The following is a 23793-nucleotide window of genomic DNA, read 5'->3' as shown; positions in this document are numbered from 1 at the left end:
ACTACCCAGTCTAGCCAGTGATGTTCTGCACACGGACGATTCACGGCCCTTTGAGGGAGTTTTGTGACTGCAGAACTGGAAAGGCGCGTGCTGTTAGCATCGAGAGCTAGAATTCACACAGGCAATTGCAAAGAAATGGGAAAATAAGGCCATCTAGCCTTTAGTAACCAACTCTGGCATGAGCGTGCCTTTTCAAGAGAATAAAACTTCTCTTCCTTCCTCCCTGTTTCAGAAAAGGCTGCCTTAGAGAACTTGTGATACAGAAGTAAATGTGTGCCTGCCAGCCTGCAGTGAGCATGTTGAAGTCAGGCTGCACTGCTCTACCAACGAACAGCAAAAGGCAGCTGCAACAGTCAGTTGCATTCAAGACACAGGACTCAAAATGAGCTGGCTGAAACCTATGATGCCAGCGATCAGGACACAAAAGGTATGTGCGTTCTTGTCATCGATCTTCCGAGAAAAAGTGATAAAATATTGATGGCTCTTCCCCCGCTTCGCCTAAGTGCACGGGAATTCATGCTGACCTTTAAGGTCTACTAATGAATGAGATGGATTTGCATGAGTTGCAGCTGGTTGCAACTTGCTCAGCAGCAAATAAGGGTCAGGCATGCTACAGGGAAGTCACGTGGGATGTCAAAGGATTTAAAAATATTTCCATTAGAAGCAAAAATCTCTCAGCGCTGCACAGAACTGAAACTAGGTTAGCTGTTCTACACAGACCGAGGAGTCCACTACGGAGAAACAGTTTAATCCTGAGGCTCATTCATTATTCACAAGGGTGGTAAAACTCCAGAGGAGGAGGGGAGGAGAGGGAGGATTAATAGAGAAGGGAATAAGCATTTGAAAGGGTTTTTAACATTATTTACTTATTCTAAAAAGAGGATGCTCAGTTTTGCCCTTTAGGTATAGACTAAAAATATATTAGGCTCTTTCAAAGTTGGATTACTAAACTGAAGCATACCACATCAACAGTTCCTGTACTTAATTACACACCAGCAAGCACACCTATTGCTGAAGTGTAGACAATTATTACTTGAGCAACTTCATTCTAATATCCACGACAATCTCTCTCTCTCCACAAAAAGGCACTTTCATTAACATTAAAGCCATGGTGCCTTTTGTACTGCTCACAGTACAAAATGGTCATCTTCAGCTCAGTCTGGAAAGGTTTAAGTAATAAAAAGGCTGCAGGGAAGAATGACCTTTCCCAGGAACATGACAGGGACGAGGAGGTAATAGCAAAACACCAAAACACACAAACAGGAAAACCTCTCAAGGAAAGAGATTTTCCACTTGAAGAGGAATCTGCATTTTCCTTACGTTCCTGTAGGATGCAGCAGAATAAAGTGCAGTGGTTGACAGGTACCTTCCTTTAATTACCAAAAGGAGCCTAATGGATAGAGCATCCTATGGCTATGAGGCTCTTAATGCACCGAAGAATTTAGGTTTGCTCAGATACACCTATTCCTAAACAGCTGAAATCTTCAAGAAAGCGTACATTGCTCTGATGATGCTGACATTGATACAATCTACTATACAGAAGTCATCCTAAATTCTAAAGAAAAATTAATCAAGAAGTGTTCTGTTTCTGATAGATTTTCATCATTGGTAAAATACAACGAGAAATCTCAAGCTGTTCTCCTTCACTTGCATTAAAAGTGGTTGAAATTTGCATATTCCTGCCAGAAACAGGTTTTGAACACATTTTCCAATGGGGAAAGCACAGAGGAGAGTTGTTGCCCTGTATCCTTCCAGCTCCCCACCTTTTGCCAGTCTTCCAGAGAGTGATATGACACCACTGGAAATAAATCCCCAGCAGCCGGACATAGCGTTTAGTCCCTTGATGTCAACAATGCTTACGTGGCTAGCAAAATCTTGCCAGCAGTCTAGAAGGGGAACCCTTCTAGTGGCAGCGGGGCATTTCACCCTCACCACACCTAGCAAACACCTCCATGTGCACACTCAGAGCCATGCAGCACTCGGATTCAGGATAGTCACACAGTAATCTCCATCTGTAGCTTAACTCTAATGATATCAGCTATCTTTTGAGAAAAGAGTATGCTGCTTATTTACATGTTCCTTTTGACCAGCTGTTACATTAAAATGGTAAAAAAAAACAAAAAAAAAAAACACATTCTCCAAAGATCCTTTTTTCAAAACATTCTCTTGATTAAAAAAGAGACACCATTCTTTGGGCACAGAACAGAATGAACTAGCAGATTGCTGCTGCATAAAGCTTTGTTGATTCTGTGCTAGATTCTTCTGTCCAAAAAATCTATACTTGCCCATCAGTTTTTCCCTCTGATGTAACACAAAAGTCCTCCACCAGGTTATTTCCACTCCCCTGTTTCTTTATCCTCATGCACCGTGCCAGCCACCAGCTCAGAAGGCACATCTTACAAATGCCCTCTGGAGGAGAGGAAATTTACTCGGGCACAATTGGTTCCCATCTCTCTTGTGCATGGACCTTAACTGATTCATGTTCCTTCAAGATATCCCACTCGTATTGCTATCAGATGGAAGCAGAGCGTCAAGTATTAAAGCTCAGTCCAAAATTAATTGTTTCCCCTTCCAATTCCACCCACACACTATACCACAAGCTCATGAAAAAAGTACAGCATCACTACAAAAGCCTGAATTCAGCAGCCCGGGCACATACCGGAGTATAATATAGCGAGGGGAGCATGAATTAACAAGTACTAGAAGAGTGTCAGGGATTAAGAAAGAAAGAAAAGCATTGGCAGGAAGATGCCAGAATTCGTCAGCTTTGACAAGGTGCAAATTCTCCTCTGGAGTAATAACATAAACATTGAACTCTGGCTGGAATAAGTCACCTTCAGTTTTATGGCGTATTAAAGTAAAATCCCTTGCTCCCTTGCTAGACTTAACTTCTCCAAGAGAAAATAAAGACTGTCCCAAAGAATACACCAGAATCAAGGGCATGGATCTAATTCAAGAGAACAGACCTAATATGCATGCAGCGTTCACATGCCTTCCCTATTTAAATCCAGAGGACTCTGAACTGAACTTGAACTTCCAAAAGCAGAGGAAGAAAATCTATGGGAAGCTGCGAAAGGTTCAAAATCTTTTTTTTTCCCTGCAACACCGATGTCTACCTCTAGCACACGCAAAGGCTAAATATAGCCAATTGTTCGGTCTCACTTGTATAGCATCTCCCAATTCCTCAACATCTTCTGAGGTAGCTTGGCAAACTTGGCTTGCCATTCAGACACAGCCACCACAGGAATAATTTAAGTACTCCAAAATGCTTACGAATGTTCAACATTAGTAAGAGCAACACAGACAACTGTATCCAATGACGAAGCAGCAGCAAGTCAAAACCACTGAGCTTAGCTTGAAACTATTGATAAATGTTGGAAAGAATGTTGCAGCTGTAAAATATGCGGAGAAATCAAGATCTCCAGTTTGGCCTGTGCCCCGAGATCTCCATCAGCACAGAGCAATCAAAACAGAAAATTTCTTCTTCAGTCCCTTCTGCAGAGGCATGCCCTCATTTTCTCATCATCTAATCCTGAAATAATTTATGACTGCAGTAGCAAGTGTGTGAGAGGAAGAAACCTTTAAGATTGGTGTGTCTGGGGGAAAAAATGACCAAGGAAGTTTTGCGAACCGATGCAAAGAACTTCTGCTCCTTTAAAAAAAAGGACAAAAACACTCAAGTGAATCCCCTTCCTGTTGATGAACTGCCAAAAAAGCAAGCCAACTATGTTTGAGTGCTTTTGCCACCTCGGCTCTTACTTTCTAACCTATCTTCAGCTGTTTCATTAACTGAGACATCCCCAGCTTCTAATATATGTGCTTGCAAACCCTGACCTACCAACAATGAAACAACTGCAGGTAAGCATTTCTGCAACCAAAGTACGTGCGTCAAACACTCTCTGCATTCATTTGAATTTGTTTCCTCTCTCACTTTTGTTGTATCCACGATATGTATGAGTACTTGCATAAAAAGGCAGCAGCCACAGTGGGTGGAAATGGCAAATATCAAACAAGTTTAACTGGGTCACCTTCCAGAACTCTGGAAAAAAAATCAGATCAAAACCACCACCACCACCACCAAAATCAAAACAGGTAAGAACAGCTGAACAAAGCTGAAAACAAGAATCGTGCAGAAAAAGAGCCTAGAGGATGGGCTCTGAATAGCTGACTCTGACTTAGCCTCCACTGCTAGCCACTGCCGGACACTACAACCCAACAGAAAGCTCAAGATTTAATCCAGGCAGATCTCAGATCTTCACCACAGAACTGCTTTAAATAATCCAGGGGCTCTTTTAAAGGTCTGCCTATAGCTACAACATTCACAGCAACTGGAAAGGAAGTTTAGGCAAGAAGCAAAACCCTCGACCTTCATCACTGTCTCTCCACCTTTAAACCCACCTGACTCACTGCCACTGTTTTTCTACTAAACTCAGCGAAGCTCTTAAATGCCTGCCCATCTTGTCTGAAGGACATTTTGTGGAACTGCTTTCATGGCCTCACACTGTGAGCTTTGCTGCAAGCTGGACGAGGAAGGCAGCAACAAGGCTGTACGAGAACTGGACAGAGCGGGAAAGGCATCTGCCAACACAGCAAATGAAGCAGCAAGTAGAAACAAAAGGCTGTGGGATTGCAGGTGTGCAAAAAAAAAGAAAGGTTAAGGACTCTGCTTGGGAGTTTTTCCCATCAGCTATAGCACTTGCATGAGTTCTCTATTTTCGCAGCATCTGGTAATGAAAAATGAACAGATTATCTGGCTGTCTCTGTGGCGCTCGTCTTGCCAAGAAAATCCCCACCCAACAAGAGAAATCCTTGCTAACATGATCAAGATGTGCATACTTTCAGCAGAATAAACAGAACCAAGTTCAGTCTTGGTCAGAGCAATATTTCACAGAAAGTCCTCTATTTCTTCTCAAATAACAGTTTAAACAGAAGAAAAATTTAAAAAAAAAAAACAGACGAAGTAACTGTAAATTACGCTCTTCATCAGAGAACCAAACTTTTTAATTGGCTTTGAAGGATTAAGAGAGAAAAACTGATGCCCATACATTTTATGAAGAGAACAGAGGGTTTTTGTTTGTTTCTTTTTTGTTGTTGTTGTTGTTTTGGTGAAAGTGATATTCCCTCTATGCACACCAATGCCCTGGTTTCCCTGCCTTTCTCAGGTCTTCTAGATGTCAAAGCTCACCAGTGTTTGCACTGACATTTGCCCAATGCACTTCAGAGACACGTACTCAAATATTCAGCACTGAGAAGGAGAAAGTGTTTATAATTCACAATGTGAGACTTCATATCAAGACAAGATATCATCTGCCAACTGCACAGACCTGAGTACCTTTCCCCCCAAATAAACTAATCTTTTCATGTTGCAGAAGGTAAGTCGTTTTATGGAGAGAGAAGGGTTCTGTAAAGTAAAGTGATTTGTCCAACGTTACTCACTGGGAAAAGATCATAGCAGACTGCTCAGGGAACCCAGTTCTCTTGACATGTCTGGCAGCACAGATTGTGCTTCCCAGGGAATGCTTTGAGAAGAGAAACATTTTACCTTTTCTAAAAAACAAACAAAACCCCTAAACACCTTTCCCCGGTCCAGACCCTTAGCTGCTGACAGAAGCAAACATTTGAAAGCAAAGCGAAGAGAAAGATGTTTGCTATAGGAAATTCCAAAGTTAAAACTCTTTCATTGTGGACTGCTATTTTCCTTCATGGGTATCACTTTTGCAGCAGTAATAGGAGCACCAGCATGGACAAACCATTTTTAAGCCAAGTCTTCTAAAGCAGTAACGGGGTAGGCAACATGGGAAAGCCCCACAAACTAACTGCTTCTGTTACCATCACAAATAGGGGAGGCTGCAGCGGTGACAAAATCCCAGAACGGTAAGCTGTGTTCACCTCCTGCTTTGTTAATACCTGTAGAAAAGTTTAAACACATTCCCTGCACTGCTTGGAAGCTGCATCACATCAAAGTTGGAGATTTTTCCCATCTGCAAGTCGGAAGCAGCCATTTAATATGCTATTTAAAGCAGGTTTTAGATTCTGCCTCTTTTCAGCTAACATTTTGCCAACTTCTGAAAGTCTAGCCCCAATTCTAGTTTTAGCCTGTGCTTGTTCCTTTTGGCATCATGAAAAAAGGAGAGGGGGGAGAAAAGAAAAGCTGTCTACAGTTCGGTAGCGCAGTTTAAAAAGGTGAGTTGCAGCCCAAGAAATTTTATCCAGGTTCTCTCTCTCCCTGCCAGAGTTGCACTAATCTGCATTCAAGACCTACAACCTGTAAAGAAATTTACGGAAGTATGGCTCTCTTTGCTTTCTCAGATGCCAGTAGTTTTCTGAATCTTACTTAAAGGTTTCTTTCCGAGTTGACAGGAATTTCAACTTGGGACCTGTGAATAGGATTGTTTTATTTTAAATTGACCTGATTTTGCAGCCTTCATGAAAAAACTTCTACAAGGCTTGACTTCTGAAGCTCATACAATATCTCATGTGCAAGAGCTTGAGAAAGTCATCCACAAGACAATTACGGCTGCTGAAAGATGTTAAACATCTTTCCCATATGACTTTCATCACATTTAAACAGAAACATAACCGGTAATTGCAATTATTACAGCAGCAGCATTGCTAAATTTGATCGTTTTGATTGCATTTTTATGTAAAGTCCCAACTGCAACAGTAACTAATATCAGAACAACTTTGCTGATAATCATTTTTCTTCCAAAGGTGGTACCCTACCCACAGCTCAATGCGGACAGGTATGTAATAGTTTAAAATAAAATAAAAATCAAAGTACAAAAATTACGTCAAAGTTTCAGTCTTCCAAATCAAGACTGCAATGCCACACCGGGAGGACCAAAACCTTGTCCTAGTAAAATCCATCCTTCAGAAGACAATTTTTCAACTAAAAGATAATTTCTTTCTTACTCTTTGAACAAGATACTGTTCAAAAGGCAAGTTTACATAGAAACCATCTCAACCAACCTAATTCTGCAGCTGTGATGCCCTGAATCTCAGGAAGTTTAAACAGAGATTCACAACAGAATGAACAGTATAAAAGCAGGAGTTTTATACTGTTTTTAACTAGGTGATGGTCTGTGACAGATCACCAGTCCTCTTGCTTCTTCACCTCTCAAGAAATCTGGGAGCTCTGTGTTCACTTTGTCACCCTTAAGATTAGAAATAAAACCCCACAGCAGAAAAGCTCCCTGTCTGTTAAATTATACATGGGTTAAAACATTCAGAAACCCCACAACAATTTGTTGAAGTGCAGAGGTGCAAGGAACACTGACATCAAGCGTGGCAAGCCCATCCACCACCCCAGCAATGCTGTGAATCCCTGGTATTTTAATCACAGTCACTTTACAGGATATGTTTAGATCAAGGAAGAAAGATTATGAAGACTTTGAGACTAAAGGAACAGCAGTATAAAAATAAGAAGCCAAAAATCAGATCAAGCAGTGACACCAGCTAAATTAGCGACAAACATTTGAAAGGCATAAGAAATTCACAAAGCAAGGACACAGGAATAACTGAGTTATTCTGACAGCCTTATGTACAGATTTTGTTTTGTTTGACAGGTATAAATAAATTCTAGCCTATGACTGAAGGGGGGGGGAGGGGAAGCTTTCACACTTCATCAAGCAAACCTTAGATATTTAAAGAAACTGCCACTAACTCATCTTAGTGTATGTAGTAGAAAATAGCATGTGCTTCACTTTACAGCTAGATTTCAAGAAGTAGGTGTACAGCAGGAGCTTGGTGGGGAAAAAAAGGAACCATATAAGGCAACAAAACCAGAATAAAAAGAATTTGTGTTTTGGTGAGTTGGGCAGACATCTGTTCTTATCACACAAGGTTTGACAACTTTCAAATTAGGGGAACCTCAAATTACCCTTTCAACTAGGAAATAAAACACAAAGCAAGGTTTCTCACATACGAGTTGAAGTCAAATTCCTGTACATTTACCTGTCTGCTTTCAAAAGCAGGTTAGATGGCAGTTCAAGTAGCTGGTTGTGTTGTACATCCAGGACCTCCACTTGCGTTCGTTCAAGCCGATCTGGTAGCCTTCCTAACAAGTTATGTCCTGCCAGCAGCTTACGCAAGCTACTATTGTAAAACAACCTGAGAAAAAGAAAAAGACACCAAAAATAAGAAAAACCTCAGGTGAAGATATGCTTTGTGAATTTAGGTGTGATATCACAGTTCATTACCAGAAAGTGATTCAGCCAACTGATTAGCAGACACGGTATTAGTTACGCACGGATCTGAGAACATCTTCCCACTCTCCACCAACTTCTTAAAAAGGTTGTTCAGAGACAGGGAAGGAGACTTAAGGATAATTGAGGAGGGAAAGTAGCGAGAAAGGGTTATCTTATTGCAGTGCATAAGACATGAATATTGAAACACAACTATGAAGTAGGTGATTACTAACAATGGCTGCAGAAAATGGCACTTGTGGGATCCCTCAAGATAGCTGAAGAACTTAGGAATTGTGGGTGAAATCACCAGTCACCTCACAAACTTCACTGTACTTTATTCATCACGTGCTGATTCAATCCAATGCAATTCCCCACCCCCCATTTTCCTTTTCCCTTAATACCAGACTAGCATAAAGCCTCCTTTCCAGTTCTACAGTGAATGAAATTTATCTAATCGGCTTTCCTTTCTTGAGCTTTTACAAATGATAGATGACCCATGGTCCCATCCCCCTGCTCCTTTCTGCAGGAGGTGGGAATATAGTGGGAGAGATGGAAGAAAAGAGCAATATAAGGAGAAAGGAAAGAACGGCTATTTTAATCAAATAGTAAAGCTAACATTTGCAGTACAAAGAACTTAGTAAGGAGTTTAAAAACCTTCACTCAATGACCTCAAAAAAGGAACAAGTCTCTATTTTGAAGAGAAAGCCCTTTCAATACATTACGAAAAAAGCTCATTCTTCATCTGCCACCCATCTTACATTCTTGCTACTGCACCATTTAATCTGGCGAGCCTGTGCATATTGCTGACCAGTTTCAATCAAAGATTTTCAAATTACTCAGCATTAATGCAAAAAATCTCCTTCCCTTTGTTACAATGAACTATATACACATAAAGAACCCCCTTCCTCTGCCCTACAATACATCAGAGGTCATTAGATTATTGTGCCAAAATAATCAATGAAGTATGCTGACTATTTTCCCCTTGACAGATGCAGTCATACTCTGTATCTGTGTGCCAGCGTTAACAGTTATCTCAGTTGGCTCAATCATCTGCACTATGACCATGGATACAGGTCAACAGCCAGCCATATCATTCCAGAAGACTCAACACAGGGTAAAAAGATTTATCATCCAGTGATAAGCATAACTATTGCATGTTTGGTATTTGGCCATTTTTTCTTTCTTTCTGCATTTGCTTGAAAATCTCTCTCATCTATGGATTTGCCTTCTATTCTACTTTCTTTCCTAATCGAGACTGGCCAGTATCATCAAACCAAACGTTAAAGGAAAAGCAGAGTTAGATGCGAACACCTCCAAAAAAAAAAATCACATTTAGGGTTTTTTGGATATGATGGGGCAGTGACATTTTGAAATCAGAGAAGTACAAATCATGGTGAAAACCTTAACAGGCCACTTTTCTATGGAAATGCATTGTATAAATAATTTAGAAAAACCTAATGAGTCCTTAGGAGGTGGTGTTTGTTTTTTGTTTTTGTTTGTTTGTTTTTTTCTTCTTGTTTTCCAAGTTACACAAGCACCAGAGGAACTGGGCTCCCTGAAGAAATCTTGAACCACCAGTGTTCAACCAAACAAGCTCCTGATGAGCCTGGGACACTTGGTGATCGGGCTTGGTAGGGAACCAGGACACCAGGACTTCTCTCCCCTATGGGCAGCTTTCCCACTTGCCTGACTCCCACTGGAAGCTTTGATGGGATCAAGATTTCGAAGGGCAGGCATGCCGCTTAGCATCAGCATCTTAGGGGAAAACATGGTTTAGTGAAAACACTCAACCAATTCCTCTAGTAAGCAACTGTTAAAGAAAACACCATGTTGCATACAAATAGATCTGTTCAAAAAATTGACAAAAGAGAAACAAAAACACATACAAACATCTGCTCATTGGTGGCAACAAGGTCATTTTGGCAACCTTTAATTGAAGCATTTACATTTTCTTTGGGAAGTCCTCTGGCAATGTCAGTTTTATGATAATGAGTTTATTCTGTATAGCTGAGACTTAAGTAGCCTTTTTGTTGTTCTTCAGTACTGTTAAAGCAGAAATGGCTGCATTACAGTCCAATGGTGTACATTGTTCCCATTTTCTTTGAGGAAAATATTAGTACATAGTCCTTTATCTCAAAGTGCTTCAACTTTTGGGCTTCAAGGCTGCTTTTCTGTTTAAGAAGCAAATACAGCCTCAACTGTAGTCTGTTTAGATTAGGTACAACCTTCAGCCTTCCAGGACACTGCTGGTCAAGGCTTGAACATTTGTGGTTCGGGTTGCAAGCATTCTCCTAGGAAAGTGCTTTTCATTTACTTGACAGATTTTCAGAGTGCTATTCTATACAGAAGCAAGAAACAGTGCATGTGAATCCACATATTGGGCACTAGTTTTTTGGGTTTTAGTTTTGATACTTACAGTAAGTCCGTACGCCTGAGCCATTCGCATTTGAATCCAGACCCAAGTTTCTCTAAAGATTAATGGATGTTCAAAGCCTGTGTTTTGAACTGGGCCCTAAAACTGAGCTGACTTATTAGGAGCTAAGCTATCTAGACACATACTACAAAGAAGAGCTTTCAAAGATAAGCTGTTTCCTGAGGTTAATGATAAGATGGCAGGAGAGACAAGTGGGATGTTGACTGTACCTAATTTCAAGCTAATCATTAATCTCCCAAAGATATCCGGTATGCCTTGATACTCCTTGCTGTTATGAAGTGCAAATGAAAGGCAAATGAACTTTGGCTCCCCCCACTTCTGAGTAGGTGCAAGTTTCATTTTGTGTGGAAAAAAGAGAGGGATTAAGTCTGCATGTAATGCCGTTAACTTGCTCAGTAAGTCTCCTCACATCCTGTTCTGCCCGTATTTTTGAAATCTATTCTCTTTCCATCTCCAACACTAAATCCCCAGACCCAGACAAAACTATTCTTTTTGGTTTCTGATACTCTGTACAGCTTTGGAAGGAAAATATTTAATAGCTCACCATATAGTAGCTGTCCACAATTTTCAGTAGCTCTGTACATCCCCATGTAATTTACCTATTTGTGGCCAGCATGTTCTCCCTCCTTCACAACATGTCTTTTGAAACATACTGAGCAACCAGAAGTGACAGCTCTCTTCCAGTGAAGTCAGGCACTTAAAAAAATCTCAATACTACCACCTGACTGGTATGTGGACTGGGTCTTTCTAGACAAAAATTGCTAACAGTCCTTCATTATTTAAACCCAACTCCTATTTTCCTTCCTACTATCTTGCTGTCCTACCACTTTATCAATTTAAAGTTCAGACTCCTGGAAGGGAGATCATCCTCATAGTAAAGGTTTTGCAAGTAGAGCAATTGCCTTACTTGCTTTATGCAGCTTTACTTTCTACTCTCAATCCTTTTTCTTATCTGAAACTCAAATGGAGCTTATGAAGCAGAATGTCTAGGCACCACTGAAACAGAAATAAGTCACGACTCCTGGATCTCTAAACTGTCGTGCAAAGTTATGGCTGTAAATATTTAATATTCAGTGTTAAAAATGAAGGGCTTTCCTCTTTGAACAGCTTCAAAATTTCCAACCTGAGTTCAAAGGCACTGATTTCTTTGCATAAAAGTAAAAGAAGAAAGGCTGGGTGGAAGCTTGTGGTATGATGACACTCCACAAGGTAAAAAGAAAATCAAAACAGAAGATAAAATGGGCCTGACAATCACTGGAACAAGCTAAACACTGAATCAGCAATTATTTCTGAATTGCTTATCCTATTCCAAATCTTGCAACTGGTCTGCAAGACTCACCGGGCAGGCAGCTCACGTATCCGATTGTGGCCAACATCTAACACTTCCAGTTTTCTGCTGTCACATACCCACTCAGGTAGGTTTTCCAGGCGATTTCTATGAGTAAAGAACACAACGAGGTATACTAAGCTATAATCCAGACGTAAAGTAAGCATACACAGATACAAACCTGGGCATCAAGTCATGATCAGGCACTTGCAGATTTGAAGTTCACAAATAGGACCCTTACACAGCATGAACATAAATTGTCATCCTTGCTCATTCATGTAACTTGTATCCTCTGGATTAGTCATACAATAGCCATCCACCAAAACGTGTGACAGTAACCAAATCCCTCTTATCCTCAAATAGCTTCCTTTTTAAACTTAAAAACATTTCCCCAATTCCAAGTGAGCCTAGAAGCTAGACACCCCAGCCACTTAGCTACAATGCCATCAAAGCACAGAAATGGTTTTGTGATCAACATCACACATTCTGCTCCATTTTCATTTATAACTACATGGAGAACACAGCTTTAACAAAGAACACTTAAAACAACTTATTTAGCCACACCTGTATGTTACATTTAGGTGCACAATAAGAGTAACTCATGGTTAATGAAACTTTGAAGCTGATGGCCACTAACCCAGGTTAACTCAGTAATTGCTACAATCACCTTGAACAGTTAGAGTGCTTTAAGCAGGCTTTTAATGAATGGAATTACACCACTACAATATGCAGATGAGTAATTCCTTAAATAAAAGAGACATTAAGCACACGTATAAAATGCTTTCCTAAAAAAAAAAAAAAAAGAAGCCACAAATTAAAACAGCTCCTTTTGCATTTCTTTCCTTACTTCACCTCCCTTTTGAAGCTGAGATTTATGGATACATTGAAATGGCAACTGCAGACATCCCTGGGACAGCCAGGGCTGTGGACAACTATGAACTGCAGGAGGTGCACAACTGGTAAGTAGACCAACGAACTGTCACATACACTGGGACTGATACAGACATGTCCAAAAAAGTACTTCTCTACATGTCTCATATCAGTGCATGGTTGAATAATCCCGTGTTGCCTGTATAAGACAGGAAATCTTTAAAACAGGACAATTATTTTCCAATAACTATAAAGGCACAATGCTTTTAATGCTAAAAATAAAAATAAATAAAAAGGAAACAGGGAAGAGCTGGCCAGTAGGAAAAAGCCCAAGGACTGACTTTGAGAATCAGCACTCTCATATATCAAGGTCCATTTCCTGCTTCCACTTCCACTCAGTAAAACACCAGTGAACCTTCTTATTCCATAAACTTCATTATGTTTAAAAAATAAAAATAATAGTAAACAACTCTTACCTAGAGATATCCATGTAAGCCAAGTAATTAGGAACTGGATACACATCAAGGTGAGCAAGTTCTAGGGGGCGAAAAAACAAATAAATGTGATGATAAAGCTTTTCACTTTTGCTATTCTGTACTAAGTATTTCAAGCAGCTAACAGCCATAGATTTCTGAGTCAGTCAGTAAACTAAAAATGCTTCTCAAGATTCGGGCCTTTTTTTCCTCTTTATTATATCTGGGTACGCTAGCTACATCAGGTTGCACTTGCTATGACAGACACTACGTAACTGAACAGAAAAGAGAAAATGGAGAATTAAAAAAAATTCACAGCAAATTTTTATTTCTCCATTTTTGTCCCAGCGGTGTAACTTCACCTCTGTCACCCTGCTTTGTCTTCTTCAGCCAGAACAGTCAGTACTCTGTTTTTTTCACCAGGTCACCAATAGTACAGACAAAGAAGGAAGATTAAGGAAGATTCCCCCCCTCTGGAACTACAGGCTACAGAAGTCCTCCAGGTCATGGCAAGACATGGAGGATTTTTCCACACACTATACAAGCCTTTGCATTGCTGTGGAGCTTCTGCACTCAAGTAGCCCTACAGAGTTCTCACAGCTTCTCATCTACAGCTAGTAATAATATGTTTTGATTGCTTCAATGTTTCATGTCCTAAGCTTTTAGGTAGCTAATGCTTAGCGTTGAGCTTGAAATAAATCCAGCAGACATGTATTTAAGCCTACAGAAAATTCACCATAGTGAAAATGGAACAAACGTCACAGTCCCTATGGATGTTGAGATTAAAACATGGTGGCTGAGGGTGCAAAGAAGAGAGTGCCTTGCTCTTCCTGCCGGCTACCCGACCAAACAGGCTGTTGCTTGCAAGATCCAGACCAGCTTGGGTTCTCAGCTCACATTGCACAGCACATGCTCAGATTATGTTCACTTTTCTTAGCTACAAAGATCCTGGCATGAATAGTTAATGAAGGCACAGGCCTGGATATCGTTAGGATGACAGCCTTTTAAAGACAGTGCAGACTGTTCAGCAAATTCACAGCTCTCTGAGCTTGTGTTTTGTTTATTCCACACCAAACTAGTCCAAACAATAAAAATGGTGGTGAAAACCGAGTATTTTAAGTAACAGCAGCTTCTACAGACAGATTAAACAAATCCTATTAATGGAACACAGGACTTATTCAACTGGAGAAGGCCATGTAATTTTTATTATACAATACAAATGAAGTTACTCATTATAGAATTTGTAGCTTTCTGGCCAGAGTAAGTATCTAAAAGTAGTAGCAAAAATACATGGTTTTTGTTTGTCTCAAAAACAGCCACTTGTACAAACTAAGTCCAGAGGGAAGCAAATTCCTTATTATCCTTGGTAAAGCAACATATTAATATAGCCCAAAGAAACGACAATTTCAAGACCCCTCCCTGCTGACAAAGAGGGGAATTTCAGTCCAAATTTTAAGATTTCACAATTTTGAGAGCTCCAAATCAGTAGCATAGTGTTATTCAAAAGTCATCACACACCATATGTAAAACTTTTATCCTGGAGTCATGTCAAGAGCCTCCTGACTCCTCTCAATTACGTGCATTGTACTCCATGAGCATCCCACTGAGAACCAGTTAGAGAGACCCAGAAATTGTCTGACAAGACAGCTGCCCTGGAAACACACTTACCATTCGAGGAAGCATACAGGGCTTTAAGAAAATATCCGCTGATTTTGAGAGTTACCAGTTGATTTCGTTCACAGTGTAACACTTCAACATTGTTAAAAACTGTTGCATCCAGCTCTCCAAGTTTGTTGTCTCTGAGATCCAATTGGGTCACATGGTGCAGAAAGTCTGTTTCATTAGCCTCCAATCTCCTAATTGAATTTAATCTTGCAGACAAAAAGGGAGATTAAATATAGTTACATGACAGGACCCTGCTGACAAACTAATGCTCACTCTACAATCGGTTGCATTGGATTAAACTAGCATGCTTCAAGGTTCTGATCAAGTTTGACTGTACATATTTTTCTCTACATCCTGTGAGTTTTAAAAGCCAGATGGATCGGTTCTGTTGTTTTATCCATCATGACAAAAGGAACGATGACACTGAGTTCCTTTCTAAACTACTTTGAAAAACATTGATAAAAAGCTCTGCAAGAAGGTAAGTATTATTTTTATTGTGTCTGTAAAAATAAAAGATGACCTGGCTGTTACTTGTGCCTGACAGTATGGAAAAGAAAATAAAACTGCAGGCGTATCATGAGCGTCAGCTGGAAAGGTCTGATAGATATGAGAAATCTGCAAATATTGGTGTCTCCTGCCTTATTGAAAGGCCAAACTGAGATTTATGAATTCCCATACTTGCCTCTTGCTTCACCATGTTCCACAGTGAGCAAATTCAGAGACCTGAAAAAGGGGGTTGAAAGAAAACAAAGCAAAAACCCAAGAGAAGGCTGTCAGAGTGAATAGGTTTTATCACAGCTTTACGGCAGTGCTTTAAAGCTGCCAATAGTCAGCAATTTCTGGGGAAGTTACAAGTGAAATAGTACTATTTGTAACAGCAATATTTGAGATGGTAGAGCACTTCAACGAGTTCAGTTTCAAATTCTCAGGCCTGATCAAAACACTAAAATCAGTCTATCAACTTCTGTTGGCCCATTATGCCTCCCTAGTGAGGATGAGGGCACCTACCTAAGGTTTTGCTGTTGCTCATTCTTTCAGAAGTTGTCCTCTGCATAACAGCTTTCTATTTTCAAAGTAACTACATTTTTCCATTAAAATAAATCAGGGATTTGCGCCCTCCACCATCACAGGCTTCTTTTTCTGCTTGCAATTTACAAGACAGTGCTTGCTTCTGATTTCACTGAAGCAAAAACACTTCACAGTACAGCAAGTACAGTTTACAAACATATCTGACATGAAATAGCCAGGGCAGCTTTACAAAGAACTAATGTTCACTGCTTGGTGCAGAAAGGATGTGGCAGACAATGAAAGGGCTCTATAAACTGCACAGCTGGAACTCAAGGCAATCTCAACCACAGCATCTCTACTCCAAGGCCAAAAGCTAATGCTATTGAAACCCCGATCGGTACTGCTACATTAACTAAAAGCTGAACCACTGAAATAGCTGGTGTAGATTTCAAGATTCTCTTTACTTTTTACAGCCTTCAGACCCCACACAAATGGGAAGCAGAAGATCTTTGAAAAAAGCACCAACACCACAGTGCCACTATGGGCCTAGAATGTGAAAGCTTCTGTTTCCCTTCTGTGATCAGGGGCTTCTTGTCTTTTCCCTTGTTCCTCAAACAACAGCTTGTAAAAAGAAAAAAGTGATTAAAAACATGCATGTCACTGAACATATCCAAAATGAACTAAAACATACATGGATTAATTTTGACTAGAAAGACAACAAAGATAACTTAAAGATAAAAATCGAGGTTTCTTGTTTTTTTTCTTCTATGCATCTCCTGACCATTGAGATCAGGCTCTAGAATCAGGTGGCTGACACCTTGAAGAAGTCATAGCCCTGCTTTTATGGCTTTATACTTTCATAATGTATGGCCTTCACAGTGCTGAACTGCATCAATTAAATTTTGGACTTTAATGAAGGACTTGAGAAAGTGAATCAAAAAAAAAAAAAAGCTAAAATTGTATGGGCGTTGTCTCTGTCTTTTCTGATAACATACAAACTCACAGACAGGTTTTAACCCCACCAAACACACTTGAGAATTCATTAATCTAGCTTAGCTATTTTCTTAACTAGCACATGTTTATGCTGGCCTTTCCTTGAATCCAAAGTCTAACAGCTACGCAACAGTACAGTACACTAAGTTTTAGGTTCAACAGCTTAATTTAACTAAACAGTTCCAAGATCCGTTATTATTTGGACCTCAGGGTCCAGGCTGAGCCTCGCTGAGCTGATTACAGAATCTGGTTTGTCCAAGGACAGTAAAAAGAAATAACCAACACAGACCAGAGCCACATGCAATAAGAATCTCTTCACAATCTGCTGAAAACATTGATAAAATAATGTTACTAATTGTGGACTAAGCTTTGTAACATACCAAGAAACATTAAACTATCTGGTTTTGTCCTCTGAGTTTACCTTTTCATCATCTTGCACATCTGTAATATTTCAAACAGAAGCTTTTGGGGTCAGGGGCTATCATTTATACTATGCTAGTACAGCACCAACTAGAAATGCAGGAGTCACCAGTGTCCCAGGCTGTTTCATTTTGAACTCTTGTTGTAAATATTAATTTCCTCCAAAACTCACTTTCCTAACCATCAATGCTACCTGTTCATCAAAGAAGAGGAACAGGTAACATTGTTTTCCTAACCTACATGTTACCTGTTCCTCAAAGAAGAGTGCTGTCTCTGCAAGTACTGTGAGTTAACAGCACAGTCCATGGTTCAATGGATTAACACAACAGGTTCATACCCAGGGGATATTATGACATAGGAGAAACTGTTTCAACACCTATAATGTAGATTCACTTATTCTGCCCCATTTTCAAATACCTACCTTAGGTCCACATGTTTAATATGAGGCATCCTTTTTAATGCTTGTAAGTTGAGGGTATCCACACAGTTTCCTGACATGCAGAGTTTATCCATGGCAGTCAGCTTTTCTAATACTCCTGGAATGTCAGTGAATTCATTGAAGGACAGACTCACATAGCTGAGCTGATGCATATGCTCCAATTCATCAGGAAGGGACTGGAGAAAGTTACCATCCAGCAAAAATGTCTGCAAGCTATTACAGGCAGGAGAGGGAAAGGGAGAACAAAGAAAGTGAGTGACCTGTTAAATCCCATTTCCTTCCTATAAACACACAAATCTGCTGTGGTTACAGTGAAATAAAATATACAAAAAGGCAGAAGAAATAAAAACAAAGGAATACTGCTTTAACATCTGCTACAGAAAATACTGCACAATTAAAAGCCTTGGTAACTACGAAATGCAGGCCACACTAGTAGGAACATCACATCTTCAAACATCTCCACAACTGTGGCTCATGTGATGACTGAAGGACATCATCAAGGACATTTAAAGATCCTCTTCACCATAAAAGCTGACCCTTGTACCAAATACTGGGGACTGGAAGAGCTTCAAGACACAAAAGGTGCTTCCCCTCTACCTGCAGCTCACAAGTGCTTCAACACAGATCTACAAGACAGTTTGCTGTGACACAACCCAGTTAAGTTTAAATCACTTTTCATAGCAAGATGACATACAGAGTCATGAAAGTGTTTGTTGCCTTCACTATCAGGCAGTGTATGTAAAGTTTTAAGAAAGTACTTGCTTGTGCATCTCGCCTACAGCTGCTGGAACATTTCTAAGGGCATTGCAGGACACGTTGAGTTCAGTCAGGGTTGGGATGCTGCAGACTGCCAGTGGGAAGTCTCCTAAATTATTATTGGAGAGGTTAAGGCTCTTCAACTTAGTGAATCTACAGAGAGATAAGAAAAAAAAAGAGAAAGAAGTGGAGCATAAAACATACCAGGTTGCCTTGCAATAATTAATACAAGGTAAGTTTGGTAATTTAAACTAAAAATGCATGTCTTTTTTATTTATGTACTCAGAACAAGCGTGGAAACTTCTAGACACTCGAGTTCAACGCACCTTGCAAGAGTTCACTCGTGAAACTGGCATGGGAGAAACAGGCCCTCCTGAACTAAATGTCTACAAGTAACACAGAACAGACCCTTGCCATCCGTACGATATATGCCATTTCTGAAGAGGTCTTCTGTTGCACCTGATCCCGTACTGAAACGCTGCTGTATCTCTGAACACATTCCTTGCTAGTAAGGCCACCCTAGTAACACTGGTTACAAGGTGCAGGAACTTTTCCACCAAGCTGAACAGTACCTTTTTCTGGTTCAGTTCAGCTCCATTTGTGAAAATAGATACTGCCTTTCAACCAAAAACGTCATCAAAATAGGTTGGTTTGAACAGAAATGGAAAGTGTACTGAATTAAAGCAATAATTAGCAAGACTTCTATAGTAATCAAGACAAATCCTCAGGGTTTTGATTAGATACTATTTGTTGGGATGTCACACTAATTCCAAAATTCTGTCCTCGACGTGCCTCAGAACTCTTAAGATCTCCTTGATTTATCTAGTCAGCCAAAGAAATAACTTGCATGTGCTCGCCTTATTAGAAATGACCAAAAGACTGTTTGAACCAAAAAAAAAAACCAAACCACATACAAGAAGAGGGCAATCCAATTAGCCAGCCCGAATGTTCAGCAACATTATTATGGTTGCCTAACAACCACTGGGAGGTATGCCTAAGGCAAGTAAATGGATGAATGAAAAGGTCTGTGTCGGGTTCCGATAGATGGGAGGAAGTTTATTCTCTGGCATGGTTTATGCCAGGACATTTTATTTAGATTTAATTTTCCCTTCATTAACTCTCAAGTCCTTTATTTCTGCGAGCAGGCTTTTATATAACACAGTCATGGAAGCAAAACTGCACCTATGAACATTTTTGTTTCCTGAAAGTGATCTCTGATAGTAGGTGCCAATGCATTCATAGCCTCTGCATTGCCCAACATATTCTCACCTCAAAGCCCAACATATTCTCACCTCAAAGGACTTTGCCCAGCCAGAAAAGAAGGACAGAAAACACATCAAGCGTTGAACAGGTTACAAAGCTTTAACACAAGAAGACTCTTAAAAACCCTCACCAGCTATTTCAATTAACTGGTACACAACCTTCAGTATCAGCCAAATCAAACTCATGCCACTGAATAAAACTCAGCATTAAAATGTTAATTATTGCTTTTGGATCTCATATCAATGGGGGTGTGGATTTAACCCCAAAGTACAGACTGTAAATACACGTAATATTTACAGAGCCTTCCAACAAACATGGGATTGCTGTGCTCTCTATTGCTATTTTGGTGCAAAGATGGGAGAAGAAAATAACGAAAAATCATGGCCAGTTATCACAGATTTTGAACAAACTGTGCTATGCTGGAGGCAGAAGTTTGGAACAGAGTTAGACAGAAACTAAATGAAATCCTGCAATCAAATTACTGCTGCAGGGAAAAAAAAAAATGCTACTGTGCAGAAACAATGACTAATGCATCTCTAGAGGGAGAACTATATAAAAAAAAGGCTAGGGTAAGCCAGCTAATGTTAATGAGGGGTACTAGCCAGAAAAAAAGAAAAAAAAAGAAAAAAAAAGAAAAAACACCATTTTGAATAAAATACCTTCCTATTCCTCTATTTTAGAGAAGGGGCTTAAAAATCCTGAACCTGGAACTAAAACTCACAGTACTGCATTTATCTTGAAGACAACTGTAGAGTTCAGCCAAAGATGCATCATTGCTTTGAAACCGGGGGTGACTCTGTGGTGGAACAGCTGTCCCACAGCTTCCTCAAAGTCAAGTGCGAATACAGTATAAGTGCTCCAAGCAGGAGAAGCGAAGGCCTATAGAAATGGCGTTTCAAATGAGAAATTTTCAGAATTTAAGTAAGTGCTAAAGTAGTGGTGAACACGAGGTCAAAAATAAGTAAAAGCTGCTGGAGAAGCCGCAAAATGCAAACATTCCAGCTTTCAAGTCAACCATGAAAAAAAGAATTAACCGATTTAATAACCAGCACATAGGCTAGAGGCTTTACTCGTGCCACTCTAGAGCCTCAAGAAGAGTTCAGGGCTTTTGCTCACTAAACAAGTGAAAACCACAAGCTACTAGAAGACTCCAAATACAATCTCGAGATAAAATTACCAAAGATCAAGCTGTTAGATAGAGGAAAGAGGATTTGGGGTGGGGAGATAGGAAGGGTGGAAGCTAAAGAAGTTTGTTTACATCAAGAAATTCCAATGCAGTGTTCAGCTTCAAGATTTTCTGCATTCTTGTAGAAAATTGTCTTATGTCAAAGGGAAAAAATTACTTGTCTGTGTATTACATCTTTACTATTCTAGGGTATGTTTTAACATGTGTTTATTAAGGGTCTTTTGTGAGTTAATTTGTATGTTAAACTTTTAGCTAATCTGATTACTAAGGACATGAACCAGACTGGTCAACTGATCTATATAACATGTAAGGGAGGATGCGCAGTAGTACCAGTACTGGGTATTCACTGAAAACACACATATAATGCTCCTGTCAAATAATCCACACAGCTGACTTGTTAAATAATATTTAAAGAAAATCTGAAAGACAGACATTTAAACTTGGTTAGTATTAAATGGCTGGTTTAAGACAACTGACAGGACATTTTCTTCCTACTCTGCAAACATGTTCACTTGCAAGATGTCAAAGTCACATTTCTTCTCATGGAGATAATAATTACAAAATTATTCTAGGCAGAACATGCAGGTACGTGCCCGAAGTTAAAGTCTTTAGTCTGCCTCTCATCTCTGGTCACTCACTTCATGCTATCCACACCACAAACAGAGCAGTGTAGTCCCATTATGGAGCACTGCCATGCCGCATATTAAAATTCTCAATTGTTTATAGCGCTTCTTCTATCTGGATAGATTTATAGTCAGTAGCACCAGTAGCACTTGTAGCATGGATATAAATAAGGTACGAGAAAAAGTATTTTACAGACTCCAGTTTTCTGTTGCTGCTGAGTTTGCAGTGTCAGGCTTCAAACATCTTACAGAACAACATCCCTGCTGTTTTCTCACCCCCAGATCTTGATTCCTCCCAGAAGCAGGGGAACACATCGATGTTGTCCCCACGTCCTGTGGGAAAGAATTGCTTGTTTGAGGCATGACAGTGTAACCTTCCACCTTCCTTAGTTCTACATTTTGTTAACCTTCAAAAAAAAGAACAGCACTGCTTGACACGCTACGTTCAGTTAGCTTGCCAGACCTTCTATTGTAATGACCAGTACAGAAATACTCACTTCCCTAGCAAAAAAGAGTCCTATTTTAAGGCAGAGCAAATTGTTGACACGTCAACCCTTTCCTTTAAACATGCAACATGACTGAACACTAATTGCCATAATTGAGACCAAAAAAGCCCACCAACTTAATCCTGAAGCTGCCACTTCAGGAGTGGTTTTAGTTTGACATATGCAAAATGAGGAGAGGGGCTAACAAGAGCAGTTCCTGTCATGGCAAAGCAATGTGCTGATATGCCAACTTCAAATTCAGATCTACTTGGTGTACACCAGAGAGCAATCACGCAGTACAGCACTTGTGTGCCAGTATGCTTGGAGGGGGGAAAACGCACGCTTGAAATGGCCATACACAGCTACTGGAGCTACTAGGCCATAAGGCCTAGCCTGACAAAACCAGTCTTGCCTCACTCTTACCAAGAGCATTTAAACATTGGTGATTACTGCACCAAAACCAGAACGCATGGCTCAGTAAGGAGCTCAGCCAAAGGAAAGGAAAGCAATTGCTTTCCCAGTACTATCTCCAGTATTTGGGGCGTGGTGGCAGTTGAACACCATTTCAAGCAGCAACACCACTGTCCCTCAGCTCCAGCATCGCTTACTAGCACAACTATTGCACTCGCTTGCCCAGCAACACCCTGGCAAGTATTGGCACTGAACTACGAGTTTCCACCTTCATAAATGTCACATCATTAAACCATTCGACTATTCTGTAACCTCAGTTTCACACACTAAATGTGATAATCTCAAGCAGCACTTCACTGCACTTTAAGACCAAGCAACTGGCAGGCTGGAGACGTTCTTCCCTATTCCTCAACCTGTAGGGTCGAGCTAGGAATTAACTACACCCCACCCTGACTTACGATAAGCCTAGCTGCTGGGTTCACACCAGTCAGGTCACTGACACTGCTCCTGCCTCACTGTCTGGGAACATGAACGTTCTCCGAGTGATGACTGCATTTCAAACACCTATTTACTGCACTCTAAGTTTGTAAGGAGAGCATGGGGATGCCCGAGTTATGGGTTTTCAGATTAAAAGCAGCTATCTTATGGCTGGAAGTAGCAAAGAATTTCAGAAACTTGTATCGATATCTCAAATTTCGCTAGCCTTCTCATACCCTATGGAAGCAACTTCAAATTACTGCCAGCAGCCCAGAAGAATCCCAGCTGAGATGCCAGAGAAAACAGCTGATTTCTAAAGGGGCTGTAGGAAAGAAAAGATACCCATTGATCTTGAGATAAAAACCCATATAATCACTGTTAGTAATTAACAGCCACAATCAGAAGAATAACTTGTTATTCAGATAAAATTGGCAAGCATCATTTTGCTATTGTTAAAGCAAACTTTTTGGTTTATTACATCCCCCTGTTTTTCTTTTTTTTTTTTTTTAATTAGCTCTGAAGTCTGTGATAGGCTTATATTGAAAATCCACATGCTGGCAACTTCCTTTTCAATATTAACAAGGAAACAGTACTCTTGATGTAAACAGCTTTTTCCAACAGCACTGACTGAAACAATTATGAATAAAATGGGCCTAGCCCATTGAAACAGAGCAACAGTAAGTAAAGACTACAATTTATTAATTTGCTTCAAACCTAAATTGATAGTACTCTGCAAAACTACTACTCCTGAATTCTTGTTTACATTTCAGAAAGAGA

The 23793-nt window shown here is 40.0% G+C and overlaps 1 protein-coding gene across 1 annotated transcript in view; it reads right to left on the bottom strand.

Moving 5' to 3' along the window:
* Positions 1-23793, bottom strand: part of PHLPP1 (PH domain and leucine rich repeat protein phosphatase 1) — a 132482-nt gene that overhangs the window by 17845 nt on the left and 90844 nt on the right. The window contains 6 exon segments of the mRNA XM_035317690.1: positions 7954-8109; positions 11960-12055; positions 13294-13354; positions 14959-15161; positions 17798-18028; positions 18578-18724. Of these exon segments, the coding sequence (XP_035173581.1) occupies positions 7954-8109; positions 11960-12055; positions 13294-13354; positions 14959-15161; positions 17798-18028; positions 18578-18724 (894 nt within the window).

This window comes from Oxyura jamaicensis, chromosome 2, assembly GCF_011077185.1.
Source record: "Oxyura jamaicensis isolate SHBP4307 breed ruddy duck chromosome 2, BPBGC_Ojam_1.0, whole genome shotgun sequence".
Lineage (NCBI taxonomy): Eukaryota > Metazoa > Chordata > Aves > Anseriformes > Anatidae > Oxyura > Oxyura jamaicensis.
Note: the sequence above shows the minus strand (reverse complement) of the source record. Positions and strands in the feature narration are given on the sequence as shown.